General features: G+C 43.0%; 1 protein-coding gene across 1 annotated transcript; it reads left to right on the top strand.

Annotated features, from left to right (window-relative positions):
* The first annotated feature begins 2,282 nt into the window (after positions 1–2,282).
* LOC144458348 (NLR family CARD domain-containing protein 3-like) lies at positions 2,283–16,831 on the top strand. The gene is made up of 13 exons (XM_078160600.1): positions 2,283–2,415; positions 4,544–5,285; positions 5,439–5,468; positions 5,993–6,112; positions 6,558–6,671; positions 7,535–7,648; positions 7,903–7,981; positions 8,125–8,353; positions 9,417–11,220; positions 11,317–11,490; positions 11,855–12,028; positions 14,045–14,091; positions 14,220–16,831. Exons 3-13 carry the CDS (start codon positions 5,461–5,463, stop codon positions 14,768–14,770), a joined length of 3,414 nt encoding a protein of 1,137 aa, XP_078016726.1. The 5' UTR covers positions 2,283–2,415; positions 4,544–5,285; positions 5,439–5,460; the 3' UTR covers positions 14,771–16,831.
* Positions 16,832–17,268: the final 437 nt, after the last annotated feature.

The raw sequence follows: 17,268 nt of genomic DNA, 5'->3' as shown, positions 1-17,268 counted from the left end.
ATGTCATTTTAGGACACTGGTTCCCTGGCCTCATGTTGCGGTCAGTTTAGATGGACTCTACTGGATGTTTATTTGGGCTCAGGAGATGGTATAGACTAAGTAAAGGGCTCCCTCTAGTGCCTGCAACATAAAATACAAAGCTCTAGTGGGCCAGTCATGTAAGATTTTATATTTTAATTGGTAAAGCATTTCCCCCACAACAATTGAGGACAAAAAGAGGCAAACAAAAGAAATACATCTAAAAAACAAACTGAAAATAAAACAGTTCAACAAATAATAACATGTTCCCCATATAGGCTTCACCATCTACATGCTCCGCCTTGGTTCAATCATCCGCTGCCATGGTCTAGAATAGCACTGTTATGCTGATGACACCCAACTGTACCTTAGCACATCACCATCCACCCAACTCCCTCCCTTGTCAACGGCCTCCAAGAAATAAAAACCCAGATGATCACTAACCTCCTCAAACTCAACAGCAAAAAAACAGAGCTCATGGTCGTGGCTCCCAAGGCACTGCTCCGGAAGGTTGGCGATCTTCTCCTCCATGTGGACGGCTGCTCCATCGCTCCTGTGCCAGAAGCACGCAACCTGGGCATCATCCTGGACTCTACTCTCTCATTCGAGTCACACATCAAATCTGTCACCAAATCTGCCTTTTTTTCACGGTAAAAACATTTCCAGACTCCGCCTTTCATTCTCAGATTCTGTGGCTGAGACCCTGAGCCATGCCTTCATTACATCCCAGCTGGATTATTGCAACTGAGTCCGGTTCGGGGTCCCCAGTAAAGCTCTTGACAGGCTCCAGTATGTGCAAAACTCAGCTGCCAGGGTGCTTACCCGCACTAAGCCTCGGCAGCACATCACTCCCACCCTCATTCACCTGCACTGGCTTCCACTTAAGTTCCGCATAACCTACAAACTTCTGCTTGCATACAAATCGCTCCGCAACCTCGCTCCACCATACCTATCGGACCTTCTCCACCAGCATAGTGGTGTGTCAGTGTGTTGATTTTTTATATAACATAATACAATATAATATAGTAAGGGTAAGAATAGAATATATTAATATAAGGACACCAGATGAGAAATTGGTTGACTTAAGCCAAGACATTATCTGTTTTAATATTTCATGACCAGGCCACGAGTCTTTATAGATTAGTTTTTGATGTAACTGGAGTATTTTTTTGTGTTATATTAACTTTTATGGCGATAGATTTGTGTCAACATTATTAATAACGATGTCCACAAATACAAAAAAAAAAGAACTCACAAAAATATTTTGCAAATATTGATCTATGTCTATAGTTACATGTTATTTGGTTAGCCGTTTTATATATATGTATTTCAGATAGCTATTTTAGAAATACTGTCCCTGATTTTGCATTGTCCGAAAGTCCAAAATTTAATGTTTTCAAAGTTCAGTTGCAGTGATGGAAAGTAGTACGATTCTCGCAAGCACTGCACTTAAGACACTTCAACTCCACTTTTTAACCATTGTTCTGTGTCTTTTACTTTTGATAGGCTACTTAAAGTGAATTTTGCTGATAATACTAAAATACCTTTACTCAAATGCACTATTAAATACAGGACATTTACCTGCAATCAATTTGTCTGAATGTCACTTTTACATTGAGTCAAACTATGAGAAGTAAAGCATATGAATACCTCTTCTACCACTGCTGAGGTGCAGACATCAACAATGAGCTGTACAGGGGGTGCTATGAATCACTATCAAGAACCCAAGTCAAATTTTACCAGTTACTTTCTGTTTTTTCTTCTTTCTTCTGGAAAGAAATAAAAACATTTAAAAGGTTTTCCATTTTCCACTGCTACCATACGGTGGTAGTGTAGGGCTGGTTGAGTTTGTGTCAGTTAGAGGCAGATCTTACTGATCGACACTGTGGCCTACAGAGCTTTTGTGGGGTGGCGCACAACACTTCTAAACACGTTTGTGTTTTGTGATGTTGGTCTGTGGTCCAGCTCTGTATTATATTCAGAGCTAACTTTTTGGTGTCACTTCTCATGCCTAACAAGCCGCTGCTTATCAGCAGCAGTCAGTATACTAACACCTGGCATCTGTCATCTATCTGAACTAACTGACAGATGGGCTGTAAGAGACATTTGGGCAGCTGTGTATGAATATGTCTCATTGACTACATGAAGATTCTGCTGCTGTCCATTCATATTGGAGCTGCTGTATATTTGGGCCGAGGGCGCCACCTGCAGTGTGGAGGCGGCACTAGGTGGAGGTGAAGAACGAGACTGATCTGAGAGCAGCCTGTTCGTCACCCCCCCTCCCTTCCTGTTGGCAATTTAGTTTCACTTTAAAACAACTACAACAACAACAACAAAACCTTTAGTTTCACTTTGTGTGCTCGTCGTCGTGTCGCAGTTTCTTCTCTCCATCTAAAGGTTTGTAAGCTTTGACACTTTTCACTGTGTGACTCTTGAATGACTCTTTGTTAGTTCAGTTCGTGTAGAAACTTGTTAAAGTGGAGTTCAGTTTCCACCATGAGAGGAGGATCAGTGAGGACCGGACAGACACGTCCCTCTAGAACTTCTGAAGAGGAACAGAGACTCTTCAGTCCGGACTTAATCACTCTTCACTTTCTCCTCTCACAGCTTGTCACCAAGTATTTAAACTCTGTAAAAAAGTTAGAGGTTCACATTTTCTCGACAGTGAGAAGGGCTGCCCTGGTTACGTGCACGCGCGTTTTAGTGTTTGTTTTGATCAACAGATAAGAGCGCGCGCATGTCGCAGTAAGATATTTCCTGGTTTGTGCGTCGGGGTCGGGAGTAGTTAGTTATAAAACATGAGGTGCTCTTGGAGGACGGGGCAAATAGTCACATACAGATAAAAAACAAAGTCTGTCCAGCTCACTCAGTGTAAAAGTCCATGGTACAGGCAGGCAGTCCAAAAATGCATATTTTTCATTTTCTGTCACTTAATGTGCAGGTTTGTCACAATATAGAACAATTCTTACTTCATCTCACTGTTGTTTCTTTTTATTTGGCATTGAACCTTTTTTCTTGTTACTAGATATGTAAATTACTCATAGTATACAGTAGATTTACTTCATTTTCATTTGCACTTTCTTTCAATGTTTTTGTCTAGTAGGGCTACACCAGTATATCATGTGACCTGTGTCACATGACCCCTACATGAGCTCTTAAACTGCACACCTGTTTCCAATGCATTTTACACCCTGATGAAGACTCTAGTGGAAATGTGTTGGTTTATCCATGTATTATTATTAAAGGATTTTTAACTACAGTCAGAGAGCCTCGGATGCATTTCTGGACTGCCTGCCTGTACCATGGACTTTTACACTGAATGAGCTGGACAGTCATTGATTTTTATCTTAGTGGATATGATATTTAGCCAAAATATTGATTCAGCAAATGATATAATCTTCTTTGATTTTACTGCCATTCTCCAGGCATAAAGTGACATCAGAGTCAATATTATCAATAACAAATCTACTCATGTCCTTCCACAGCCTTTTAGTATGGACACAGTGCCAAAACAGGTGAAGAAGTGTTTGTGGGAGTTCTGCACAGAATGATCAGTTTACACTGACATCCTTTTTCAACTTGACAAGATAATGATCAGCTGGGTAATATCTGTGTATCATTTTAAAGGACACTTCCCTTATAGCTGTAAAGCTGTCATCTGTCTGCGGCTCAGTCGATGTGACGTATCGTCCGCTGTGCAGAGGATTGTGGGTCAGAATAAACAGAAAAGCATGCTGGATTGTAAACTGTACAATACGACCAGATGTAGTAGAACATCCTGGTATTTATGACATACTGTGTATTGGGACACACTAAATCTTTTTCTGGCGTACTAAACAGTATGGTAGTATGGGGACTGGAACACACAGTTTGTTGTCTGCAGAGTTTCACATGTGAACACAAACATCCTGCACTGATCACATGACCACTCTTTTTAACTTCAACTCACTTTTCGGGACCCGTTGAACATCCGACAGTCTCCATGTTTCCTGTGTGAGATAGTGCTCGATTCAATCAGTCACCACAAATCCACCGACAGTAGAATTTAATATGTGATCTAGTTTTTATCATGTTGGTGTTTCTGACTTTATTTTAAAGTTGAGATCAGTTTTAAAATAATAAATTTTCCTCTTTAATCTTCATGTTGAGACAGAAACGTGATCCTGATGATGATCCATCAACACATGAAAGTTTTTACTGGTTGATGACATTTAGAGAGAAACTGGTTTTATGTTTGTAAGTGACCGTCTGCATAAAGAAGGTGTTAGTTAGTTAGTTTACTTTATTTGGATAGGGACAGTGCACATTAATGAACATTGATCAAACATCTCTGTAAACATGCTGGATTGTAGCAAAGCTGCTAATTTGCATCCGTAGTCCCTACTAAATAAATAGAAAGAATACAAATGGAGAGTACATCAGCCATATTCAATCAGCCCAGAAATAATGATGGCTGTTATTATTTTGGGTGAACTGAGTGTGTCAGCTCAAAGTGACATGGTGCATTTTGCCTTTGTGCCACCAGAGGGCGACAAATCCACCAACAGCCTGACTGAGAGGAGACATTAGTGGTGGACATCACGTGACTCAGAGTTCATCAGTGATAATCAGGAGGTTGAGTCCAGAAGAAATGATGTAAAGGATGAATGAGTGATGACGTGCTGATCAATGATTAGACTGATGCTCTCAGTGTTTCCTCTACAGATGAAGGTAGAAAGTCTCTGGGAGCTGGTGTAGATGTGAATGATTAATTTTGGATGATGTGACGAGCACATTGGAACATTTGAAATGTTGAAGAGCTTTTCAGAGTCAGTCAAACAGAAGTGAAAAGTGACGTCATCCCCAAAGAAAGGCAAAGACAAAGCAACATGAAGTGTGTTTCTCTGGTGTAGAAGAGGACACATTATGAACTCTAACAGAGGCTGAGAAAACCTTCTTCTTCCTTCAGATCATTTAAGTCACTGTTGTTCTCTCTCTCATGGAGTCTGTCCATAAATGTGCTGTCATGTCTGAATGAAGCTGTAAGAAACATCAACATAACAGTCTCCTCTGTCTCAATGAGCAAATATCACTTTAACAAATACATGACGGCAGCAGTGTCACATATTTACTGTCTGAAGAGGGCTTAAAAGACCCAGTCTGCCTCCAGTGTGAGTCCTGATGGAGCACATGGTCCCACTCAGATCAACAGAAAACTCTTTGTGTCCACAGACCTGGTCCAGACAGCAGAGAGCTGCAGAGTGATGAAGTCCATGAGAAGAAACTGAGTAAGTGGACCTTTGATTGATTCCAGTCTCTAATGTGTCTCTGTAGGTTCATGTGTTCACCTCCTGTCTTTGATCGAGTTTATCTGACAACAAATACTTTAAGTCTAATGATGAACCTGTCTGTCTGTCTGTCTGTCTGTCTGTCTTCATCAGGAGGCTGCAGGTTATCACCAACATGAAAAGGTATCACACTCAACACTTGACATCACATTTGATCCTGTTTCACCTTCAACATGTTCATCAACTCTTTAACTGAATATCTTTTTGTTTTGGACAGTTTGAAGACGTTTTTTGGGGCATTTGTACATTAAACTGTTATTTGAGAATATAAACACGTGATTCATTGACAATGAAATAATCATTTGCTGCAGCATAAAGACATGTATACATGTATGTGTATGTCAGACATTAACTTCCTTGGTGCAGTGTGCACCTCGTTGATTAAATGTCATCAGTTTAAATCCCAGCTGTACAAGAACATATAAAGTGTTGAGTTCCCCTTATGTGACACATAACTACATCTTGTTAAACCATAATCTTCAGCTGTCAGCACTCACACCCATTTTCTTCAGTAAATTCAGTTCTAGTTAAACGTTGCTGTGTTGATCCTTTTCCTGTTGATAGCTGATAGTTTCTCCAGCAGCTGCTGAGGCTGAAGACTAAAAACTGAATTTCCCTCCCTGCTGGTCTTCCTCTCTGTGTGCTAGGATCCATCAGAGACCAGACTCACCTGAACGTGAACCTGACCCCAGCTGTGTGTCTCCTGAGACCGACCAGTCACATGAACATGACATCGATGTTAAAGGACAAAAAGTCTCTGCTGCACAGTAAGCTGACATTAAATGTCAAATGAAGCTGACAGCTTCCCAGTATAACTGGTCTTCTACTGCTGATATTTAAGTTCTCCTTCTGAATCTAACCCCAACTCTCTGGGGACTAGTTGAGGAGGTCTCCTCAGGTGTGCTGTGGCCTAAACCAAACCTCAGTTTGAAGTGATGTGGCAGGTCAACAGTGTAAAGTCTGGACACATCAGACTAACAACACACTGCTTAAACAATCACACACCAAATACAAACAAGTATCACATCAGCTGTGACTCTAGTTGTTTAGTTATTGTATCCCATTGTAATGTTGGTTAAATAAGCATTATAAACAAGATGTGTTTCAAACACATGCTTTAACTGTAATAAAATAACTTCCAATGCCAAATAAAACCAGTGAAATCAGAGACAGAAATCTTGTATGTTCAGTTAATTTCAGTGTTTCTATCAGTTTCCAGCAGCAGAGAGAAAAGTCCCCTGTACCCAGCTGTGTGTCCATGAAGAGTGATCGGTCTATGGGTCGTTGGATTGGCTTCAAAGATGGACTCCCTTCTTCTGACCTGCTGTAAGTAAATAAAACTGTTGATTGAAACAGATGAACTAACTGTTCTGATCTTCAGTCATGAGACACAGAATCAGGTGTCCATCATTAAATACACCATCAAACTGCCCGTCTCCAAGGACGTCCATCCCCTGCAGCTGACTGCAGCACACTGGCTGGACTACAGGAGGTCATTCTGGTGTTTATAGAGAATCACTAAGCTTGAGTCGTAACAAGCGTCACTTGGTTTTGTTTTCATCATCCAACTTTTGTTTGAAGCCTAAAACTGAGTTGTTTTTTTGCTTGTTTATTTTTTTTTCATTTTGGCCTCTTGGGATCCTGAAGAGATTTTTTTTGTTGAGACGTGGACTCTTGCTCAGATTTGAATGGAGATAAAGACTTATTTTGTTGGTGGTTGACCTGTAGGTTTCATATTGGGCACTGAATGTGTAATACACTGTGGTGAACTTCAAATTCTTGTGTGTGTTTTATTTTATGTTGTCGGCTGGTGCCTTGTTTGGTTGATTCTTATTCCAAGGCTCATATACTGAAAGACATGGGTCCTTTCTGGAGGTGATTGGTACCTAACTAAGAAACATTATCTTTGTCAGACCTGAACTCTGACTGGTACTTGGGCTCCAAGTCAAACTGCTATAATGTGACTCTAGTGGTTTAAGTTATTACTTCTCATTGTGACGTCTTTTTTTAAAATGCTGATGTTGCTTAGATGGGTGAAGAAGCAACCAACAAGCACCATAAAAATGCAGAGTCTTCTTTGCTTTAAAACATGCTTTAACTGTAATAAAATAACTTCCAGTGCCAAATAAAACCAGTGAAATCAGAGACAGAAATCTTGTATGTTCAGTAAATTTCAGTGTTTCTATCAGTTTCCAGCAGCAGAGAGAAAAGTCCCCTGTACCCAGCTGTGTGTCCATGAAGAGTGATCGGTCTATGGGTCGTTGGATTGGCTTCAAAGATGGACTCCCTTCTTCTGACCTGCTGTAAGTAAATAAAACTGTTGATTGAAACAGATGAACTAACTGTTCTGATCCTCAGTCATGAGACACAGAATCAGGTGTCCATCATTTACAGTGTTGTTTACATCTGATTTTCATTCTGATCAATCATGACAGAACACAGTATCTTTTTTACTAACTGGTGTGTGTGTGTGTGTGTGTTTTTTGTGAAACTTATAAGTTCTACAGTCTCCTGGTGCAAACATAATGTGAGCTCATTGTTGATGATTCCTCCACAGAGTGGACCCGGAGAGCTCAGAGGTTCCCAGTGGTCAGTCTGCCCAGCAGCATCAAACACACCTGGACTCCATATTTATGGTCTGTACATGTACAACAACTACTTTAACATCTATTCTGTTCACAATCATCTCCATGCTGCACTTTTTACACCAGTGGATTGTCAGTGTGTCCGACATGGATCTGATTTTTGATTGTGTCATTCATATAATATTCTGTTCCAGCTGCTGGAGGAGAACATCGTCACTTTTGTGAAGAACGAGCTGAAGAAGATCCAGAAGGTTCTGAGTTCAGATTACCCAGAATGCTCAGAGAGTCAGAGGGAGGATGAGGAGATGTTGGATGGTGAGGATGAAGAGCAGAGTAGGATCAGCAGAGAAGCATTTCTGAAGATCACACTGAACTTCCTGAGGAGAATGAAGCAGGAGGAGCTGGCTGACTGTCTGCAGAGCAGTAAGAGAATTTCTATAAAGATTTAACATGATGGATAAACGGGACGTTTACTAATGTCTCAAGAGACGGACCAAAATATATTCATATGCTCATTCTTTGAGGAAATCAATCAATCAATCAATTTTATTTATAAAGCCCAATATCACAAATCACAATTTGCCTCACAGGGCTTTACAGCATACAACATCTCTCTGTCCTTAGGACCCTCGCAGCGGATAAGGAAAAACTCCCCAAAAAACCCTTTAACGGGGGAAAAAAACGGTAGAAACCTCAGGAAGAGCAACTGAGGAGGGATCCCTCTTCCAGGACGGACAGACGTGCAATAGATGTTGTACAGAACAGATCAGCATGATGAATTAACAGTAATCCGTATGACACAATGAGACAGAGAGAGAGACAGAGAGAGATGCAGGACAGACGGTAATGACAGTAGCTTACAACAACATTAATGAAAGTAATAATATTATCATTATAATTACGGCTATTGTGGTACAATATGTTGAAAGTATATATTAATATCTGACAGTGTACATATGTGACAATAATCATATGTGTATAACAGTAGAAGTATGACTAATGACTAATGATAACAGCAGCAGCAGGAGGCATCTGGCAGGACCACGGAGGCAGCACAACCACACACGTCACACTATCCAGGCACCACTGCAATACGAGTTAACCTGAGAGACAGTGGAGCACAAAGGCTCCGGAGAAGAAGCCGAGTTAGTGACAGTATAGCCGAGTTAGCAAGATGGAGTTACAGGACATGAGAGAGAGAGAGAGAGAGAGAAGGAAAGAAGGTGCCTGGTGTATTATAGGGGGGTCCCCCCGGCAGACTAGGCCTAAGTCAGCCTAACTAGGGGCTGGTACGAGGCAAGCATGAGCCAGCCCTAACTATAAGCTTTATCAAAGAGGAAAGTCTTAAGTCTAGTCTTAAATGTGGAGATGGTGTCTGCCTCCCGGACCGTAACAGGAAGATGATTCCACAGGAGAGGAGCCTGATAGAATGACATGTTGAAATATTTTCTTTGTCTTATTGATGTTCTTTGTTGTGTTCATTCAGGAAGTCGTTCTGCAGTCTGTCAGCGTAAACTCAAATCTAACCTGCAGAAGAAGTTCCAGTGTGTGTTTGAGGGGATCGCTAAAGCAGGAAACCCAACCCTTCTGAATCAGATCTACACAGAGCTCTACATCACAGAGGGAGGGACTGCAGAGGTCAATGATGAACATGAGGTCAGACAGATTGAAACAGCATCCAGGAAACCACACAGACCAGAAACAACAATCAGACAAGAAGACATCTTTAAAGCATCACCTGGAAGAGATGAACCAATCAGAACAGTGATGACAAAGGGAGTGGCTGGCATTGGGAAAACAGTCTTAACACAGAAGTTGACTCTGGACTGGGCTGAAGACAAAGCCAACCAGGACATACAGTTCACATTTCCATTCACTTTCAGAGAGCTGAATGTGCTGAAAGAGAAAAAGTACAGCTTGGTGGAACTTGTTCATCACTTCTTTACTGAAACCAAGGAAGCAGGAATCTGCAGGTTTGAAGAGTTCCAGGTTGTGTTCATCTTTGACGGTCTGGATGAGTGTCGACTTCCTCTGGACTTCCACAACAATGAGATCCTGACTGATGTTACAGAGTCCACCTCAGTGGATGTGCTGCTGACAAACCTCATCAGGGGCAAACTGCTTCCCTCTGCTCGCCTCTGGATAACCACACGACCTGCAGCAGCCAATCAGATCCCTCCTGGGTGTGTTGACATGGTGACAGAGATCAGAGGGTTCACTGACCCACAGAAGGAGGAGTACTTCATGAAGAGATTCAGAGATGAGGAGCAGGCCAGCAGAATCATCTCTCACATCAAGACATCACGAAGCCTCCACATCATGTGCCACATCCCAGTCTTCTGCTGGATCACTGCTACAGTTCTGGAGGATGTGATGAAGACCAGAGAGGGAGGAGAGCTGCCCAAGACCCTGACTGAGATGTACATCCACTTCCTGGTGGTTCAGACCAAAGTGAAGAACATCAAGTATGATGGAGGAGCTGAGACAGATCCACACTGGAGTCCAGAGAGCAGGAAGATGATTGAGTCTCTGGGAAAACTGGCTTTTGATCAGCTGCAGAAAGGCAACCTGATCTTCTATGAATCAGACCTGACAGAGTGTGGCATCTATATCAGAGCAGCCTCAGTGTACTCAGGAGTGTTCACACAGATCTTTAAAGAGGAGAGAGGACTGTACCAGGAGAAGGTGTTCTGCTTTGTCCATCTGAGTGTTCAGGAGTTTCTGGCTGCTCTTCATGTCCATCTGACCTTCATCAACTCTGGAGTCAATCTGATGGCAGAAGAACAGACAACATCCCTGTGGTCTAAAGTCTTCAGAGACAAACAGAATCTGAACTATCTCCACCAGAGTGCTGTGGACAAGGCCTTGCAGAGTCCAAATGGACATCTGGACTTGTTCCTTCGCTTCCTCCTGGGTCTTTCACTGCAGACCAATCAGAAACACCTACGAGGTCTGCTGACACAGACAGGAAGTAGCTCACAGACCAATCAGGAAACAGTCCAGTACATCAAGAAGAAGATCAACGAGGATCTGTCTGCAGAGAGAAGCATCAATCTGTTCCACTGTCTGAATGAACTGAATGATCGTTCTCTAGTGCAGGAGATCCAACAGTCCCTGAGTTCAGGACGTCTCTCCACAGATAAACTGTCTCCTGCTCACTGGTCAGCTCTGGTCTTCATCTTACTGTCATCAGAAGAAGATCTGGACATGTTTGACCTGAAGAAATACTCTGCTTCAGAGGAGGCTCTTCTGAGGCTGCTGCCAGTGGTCAAAGCCTCCAACAAAGCTCTGTAAGTACAGAGACAGCTGGATTCATATATCATAACTCAAATGCTGTGTTGTCTTTTCAACTTACTATCTTTTTCTTTATTATATCATCTTCTCAGACTGAGTGGCTGTAACCTGTCAGAGAAAAGCTGTGAAGCTCTGTCCTCAGTTCTCAGCTCACAGTCCTCCAGTCTGAGACACCTGGACCTGAGTAACAACAACCTGAAGGATTCAGGAGTGAACCTTCTGTCTGATGGACTGAAGAGTTCACACTGTACACTGGAAACTCTCAGGTCAGGATTCATCAACATGTTCAACTGATGGCCATTTAGATCCTGATTTACATTAGTTGATAAACTCATAACCATCACAGGATTGTCTCTGCTGATATGATTTCAAACCAGTTGTGTTTTGTGTTTCAGTCTCTTTCCATCAACATGTTTTATGTTGTTTTTTTCTCTGTTGTTGGAACTTGAAATATCAGAGAGGAATCAGTGATGTTGTCAGATAGTTGGTGGACATTAGTGGGTGTTTGGTTGTGACTAGAAAAAAGTCAGTAATAATGTTGATGTAACCCCACAGTAGGCGACAGTATGGCAGTACTGTGGTACTCACCCTCAGATTATGTGACATGTGTGTTGTTTTGTGTGTTTGCAGTCTGTCAGGCTGTCTGATCACAGAGGAAGGCTGTGTTTCTCTGGCCTCAGCTCTGAGCTCCAACCCCTCCCATCTGAGAGAGCTGGACCTGAGCTACAATCATCCAGGAGACTCAGGGGTGAAGCTGCTGTCGGCTGGAGTGAAGGATCCACACTGGAGACTGGACACTCTCAGGTATGAAGAGGCCTGCTGCAGCCACAGATACTCAGTCTGATAGAGGAGGTAGAGCTGGAAACTTTGTCTCTGTCACACTGTCAGCCTGGCTCATATGACCCTGATACACCAAGCTGACCTCAAACAACCAGAGCTGATAAACACTGACTCATCAAACTGTTTGTGTCCCATCAGACCATCAATACAGACACAAGTAGTCAGGGAACAGTAGCCAGGATGTGCCAAAACAGGGAGGGAAGGTGATGAAATGTTTCTGGAGCGTTGTCTTGTTTCAGCATTGGATAATAGGACAGTGGTGTATCCTGACATGTTGTAGGTTCATGGTGGGTTGGCATTCGTCAACATCGTCATGCTGCAGAGGGCTGTACCACGAAGCAAGATCAGTGGCTTAGCCAGACATGTTGAGTTGGGTTTATTTTATGCTCCGAGTTTCGGCTTCAAATCAGCTAAAAAGCACCTTTCACTGCTCCTTTGAGAAGCATCACTCTAAAATCAGTGTGAATATAGGCACGATGCAGATTGTTAGCTGAGGGAAAACATTATAAATGCACTTTATCCAACTTGTTGAGCCGTAACGTTACATACATGTCCCCGAACAAAGCTGTGTGATTACATTAGTGTTTACTGTATCTATCACGTCACTTTATTTTAACACAGGAACCTAGAGTCCATCAGTGATGCTGAAAATCAGAGGAACATTGTTTTATTTTATCTGTAAGGTTGTTGTTGCTCTCACTGAACTACTGAATATATTTGTGTCCTCTGGTCCATCTGTCCACGCTGGCTCTAAGAAAAGCTTCTTTAAAATCACAGGTAGCAAACAGGTCACTATATTATTAATCAGGATGATGTTTACTGTCATATGAAATATGATAGAATCCTGTCAAAGCACCATAACGTTACCACTGTGGATTAGGTTTTATGTTTGGTCCTGATTTGCTGAAGTCTGTTTTACACTGCTGGTATATGACAACTGATTAGAAAATGAATTAGTCCATTGGTATTTATCACAGATAATATTCAATCAGTAAAATTCATTTCATTTTAATTTGCCCCCAAACTTTGGTGATGTATGTGTCTCCTTCATTAAAGGACAGTAAATGCAGTTCTTGTTTAAATCTGCTGCATCAAGTTTAAAGTTTCAGAGCTGTAGAAAGAGCAGCTGTCACGTTAGAAATAAACAGAGAGGTAAAATAAATATATTCACATATGAGTTCACACAGTTAGTAATATTAATGCAAACACTCCTCTCTGGCTGTAACTGAAGCCACAGTGTTGCTTTTTACTTTTCAAGATTCTTCAAAGGTGGAAGTAGGCGGCACGTGATTGATCAATTTTAAAGGTCAATTGATGCGCTGAACGCATCATTTGACTTGTTTTATGTAAACGTGCAGAGCCTGAAGAAGAAAGCCTGAGTTAACAGACAGTTGACAACCACCTTCATGGTGTCTGTTATCTCTGATTGAGACTTTAGGGTTTGTTGAGTCAGCTCAGACAAAGAGAGACTGGTTCTGTTGAACTGGCTTCGTGGTGCAGCCCTCTGGTTTGTGGGCTCATATCAAATAATACTGCAGGATGTGTTGATGCTCATCATCTGACACCAGTGTGTGTTGCCCTTCAGTCTGCAAATTATTGTCCAAAGACAAAGAAACAGATAAGACCATTACCATGTAATAGTGAATCAGTGTAAACAGTCTTGATAAATCATCAGAATGTTTTGCTGTTTTAAAGGATTGACAAGTTTGTTTTGCACTGACAGAGAGTTCCCTGGCTGATAAGAGTCGACTGGTTGTGGGACTCACCACAGAAACTACTGTACTACTACTGTAATATTTTCAGCTCCAGATTACAGACAATAAAAACCAGTGCTGGACAATATCAGCTGATTAATAATAAGTGATGAACATGTCAGTCCATATGTAGACAATAACAAAGCTGTGTGTATGAGAGTGATGTAATGTCCATGTTTCCATGGTGAAAGAGGAAGTGCTGCTCTGACCCCCCTCCTCCTTTCAGGGTGAAGCCTGGTGGAGTGCGATGGTTGAGACCAGGTCTGAGGAAGTGTAAGTGTGTTTTTAATTTGATCTTCAAACTGTGACATCACTCATTCAAATCTCTGATGTCATCATCAGAGTGATGAATGATGAAGATGAATAACTGCAGCTGTATTGTGTCTTCTTCTCTCCATCAGATTCCTGTGAACTCACCATCGACACAAACACAGTGAACAGACACCTCAAACTGTCTGACAACAACAGGAAGGTGACACGTGTGGAGGAGGATCAGTCATATCCTGATCATCCAGACAGATCTGACCACTGGACTCAGCTGCTGTGTAGTACTGGTCTGACTGGTCGCTGTTACTGGGAGGTCAAGTGGAGAGAAGACGTTTCTATATCAGTGAGTTACAGAGGAATCAGCAGGAGAGGAAACAGTAATGACTGTCTGTTTGGATGGAATGATCAGTCCTGGAGTCTGAGCTGCTTTAATGGTGGTTACACTGTGTGGCACAATAACAGAAAAACACACATCTCCTCCTCCTCCTCCTCCTCCTCCTCCTCCTCTGTCTCTGGTAGAGTAGCAGTGTATGTGGACTGTCCTGCTGGCACTCTGTCCTTCTTCAGAGTCTCCTCTGACTCACTGATCCACCTCCACACCTTCAACACCACATTCACTGAACCTCTTTATCCTGGGTTTTGGCTCTGGTCACCTGGTTCCTCAGTGTCTCTGTGTTCTCTGTAGGAGGGAGAGTCTCCTCCTGTTAGAGAAACTTTCTCACTGCTGAACAGATAGTTCAGTCTGTACAGAATCACACACAGCTCTCTCATTCTGGACTTCTGTTGCTGAAACCTTTGTCTTTTAACTCCATGATGGATTTTAGTCATCGGACTTGTGGATTTTAAGCTTTTTGGGAAAAAGAGCTGAGCTGCAGCCCACCTCGCACCTTGCACTTGAGAAACTGATTTACATGTTACACGGTACTGTTACACTGTACTTTTACAGACTTAAGAAGAAAAAGTTGAGCCGTGACTGTGCTTTCCTACCTTTTCAAAGCTGAAAGAAGACATTGCAAATCTGCGGACAGATCTCAAATAGAAGGACAAACTCCTCATGGATTTCTCTGCTGTCGCCTCGTCCCAGGCAAAACATATAACACTCCTTAAGTCCTCTGGTTACAGAAACCGAAACACGTCCACAAACGACACCACTTTACCATGGACTGGCTCCATCAACTGAATTTCCAGCGCCTGTGACAGCTCCAACACAATCTGCGACCTGTTGGTACCTCCAAGGTGCAAAGCCCAAAACATTGCATCCACCACCCTCTGTCCGGACCAAACAGAGCCACAGCGTCTCAGCGGCAGGGATGTAGTGACAGCTCCAGTGAGCTCGACACCCCGCAAACCGGACCCAGTGCCCTGGTCAGTGGTTACCAAAGGAATTGTTGCTCGCCTGTCCCTTCCTCCTCCATCTCTGGACCTGCAGCTGGCCAACAGGTTCGACATTCTGAGTGTGCAGGAATTCCCTCCTGTGGGTGCAAGTTCCCACTCTCCACCCATTCCTCCACCCAGCCGTGGTTTCCATCAGACAAATGGCCAGGGGTCCCCGGGCTGGCACCACCCCATCGTTTGCGCTTGGAGTGGATGGGGTCCAGTGACACCTGGGGCATCTACAGCTGGCTCCATCGCGCCACCGACACACCTCCAGGAGATCAGGGGCATGTGTCCAGGTACAGCACCCTCCTTTTGTGCTGATTGTGGGGTCCTCCACGGCGGTGCGCGACGGTCAGACTTTCTGCCACCCTGGTGCCACCGTCAGGGATATTTCATCTGCTGCCCTGCAGGCTACAGCCCAGCACACCTCTGCCTCCACGGTGGTTGTTGAGGCCGGCATAAATGACCTAAAACAAGAAAAGTCGGAGCTTCTAAAGAAAGACTTCATCCACCTGTTGGACTGCCTGCTTGACACTGGGAAGCAGGTAATTGTTTCCGGCCTGTTTCCCCCACCTCGCTTCGGTGATGTCACCACCATCCATCTCCGCCAACTCCATTTGTGGCTGAAGGGCTACTGTCAAAGCAGGAATGTTCCCTTTGCTGATAACTTTACTACCTTCCTGGGCAGACCTCGGTTGTTTGGCAGGGACGGTCTGCATCCTAGCCGAGAAGGATCACGGCTCTTATCAATTAATATTGATCTGACTGTGAAGTCCTGTCGAACACCCGCCTCCGCTTGACTGACAGTAAACACATCCAACTGTATGCACTCACCCTCTTTCTCTCCACCCTCACTTCTGGACGCTATTGCTGACCACAGCACCCCCTTCCACCTTCCAATGGCAGCACCACTTTCACTGGCCCTCCCCTCAAAACCTACTAATTGTCAAGGCTCATTGATTTCTGTTAGCACAAATAAAAGGGTCTCTGTTCATAGACCCGTCCCCCCAAAGTGACAGTTCGGGGACCCAGGAGACACGTCTGCATGATTCGCTGTTAAGAGGGGAGACAACGAACTCCCCCTCACAAGTGACCCGCTGGGCAGTGGTAAGAGCTGATGTCGATTAGGAAATTTAATTATCTTAATCTTAATCTAGGACTCCTTAGATAAATATTTTGCACATTCCTGTGTTCTGGTTTATCTTAACATACTCTCTCACTATCGCCAAATTAAATAACCCACATGAGTGTTACTTCTTGTTTTAATCCATTTATACATACTGTTGATTTTGTGTTATTTCATTATTATCCTCATTCATTTATTCAGTTGTTACCCATTTAGCTTAAATAAATCTTCATTTATTGCCAAGTTGTTGTCTGTGGATATTTCTTTTGAGCAGGAATTAAGATCACTGTATGGAGAATTCATAACCCATTATAACCCCATATTAATTTGATTAGTCGCTTCCCTCATTAGTAGGGTGGTGCCCCAAACTTTATAACGGGTGCAAACATTCTCAAAAAGGTATTTCCCCTACACCTGTAAACTTCACTGTGCTCAGCCTCTAATAAAGACACTCACAGGAAGGCGTCTCCAGTTTTTCATGTGACAGCAGGAACCTTCATGAATGAAAACTGACCTTCTGTGCTTCTTCTACTCACTGATGAGCTGTTTTATACACTGATAGATTTGTGAAGCAGCGACTGTTGTGACTCTAAACTAAAGTCCAGAGGCCGTTTGTTTCCTCTGGATCATTCCAATGTGTCAGCAGGATCTTTACAGCCAGCTCTCAGCTGATGGAAGTG

Source organism: Epinephelus lanceolatus, chromosome 17, assembly GCF_041903045.1.
Source record: "Epinephelus lanceolatus isolate andai-2023 chromosome 17, ASM4190304v1, whole genome shotgun sequence".
Lineage (NCBI taxonomy): Eukaryota > Metazoa > Chordata > Actinopteri > Perciformes > Serranidae > Epinephelus > Epinephelus lanceolatus.
This window is presented reverse-complemented; position numbering and strand designations above follow the sequence as displayed.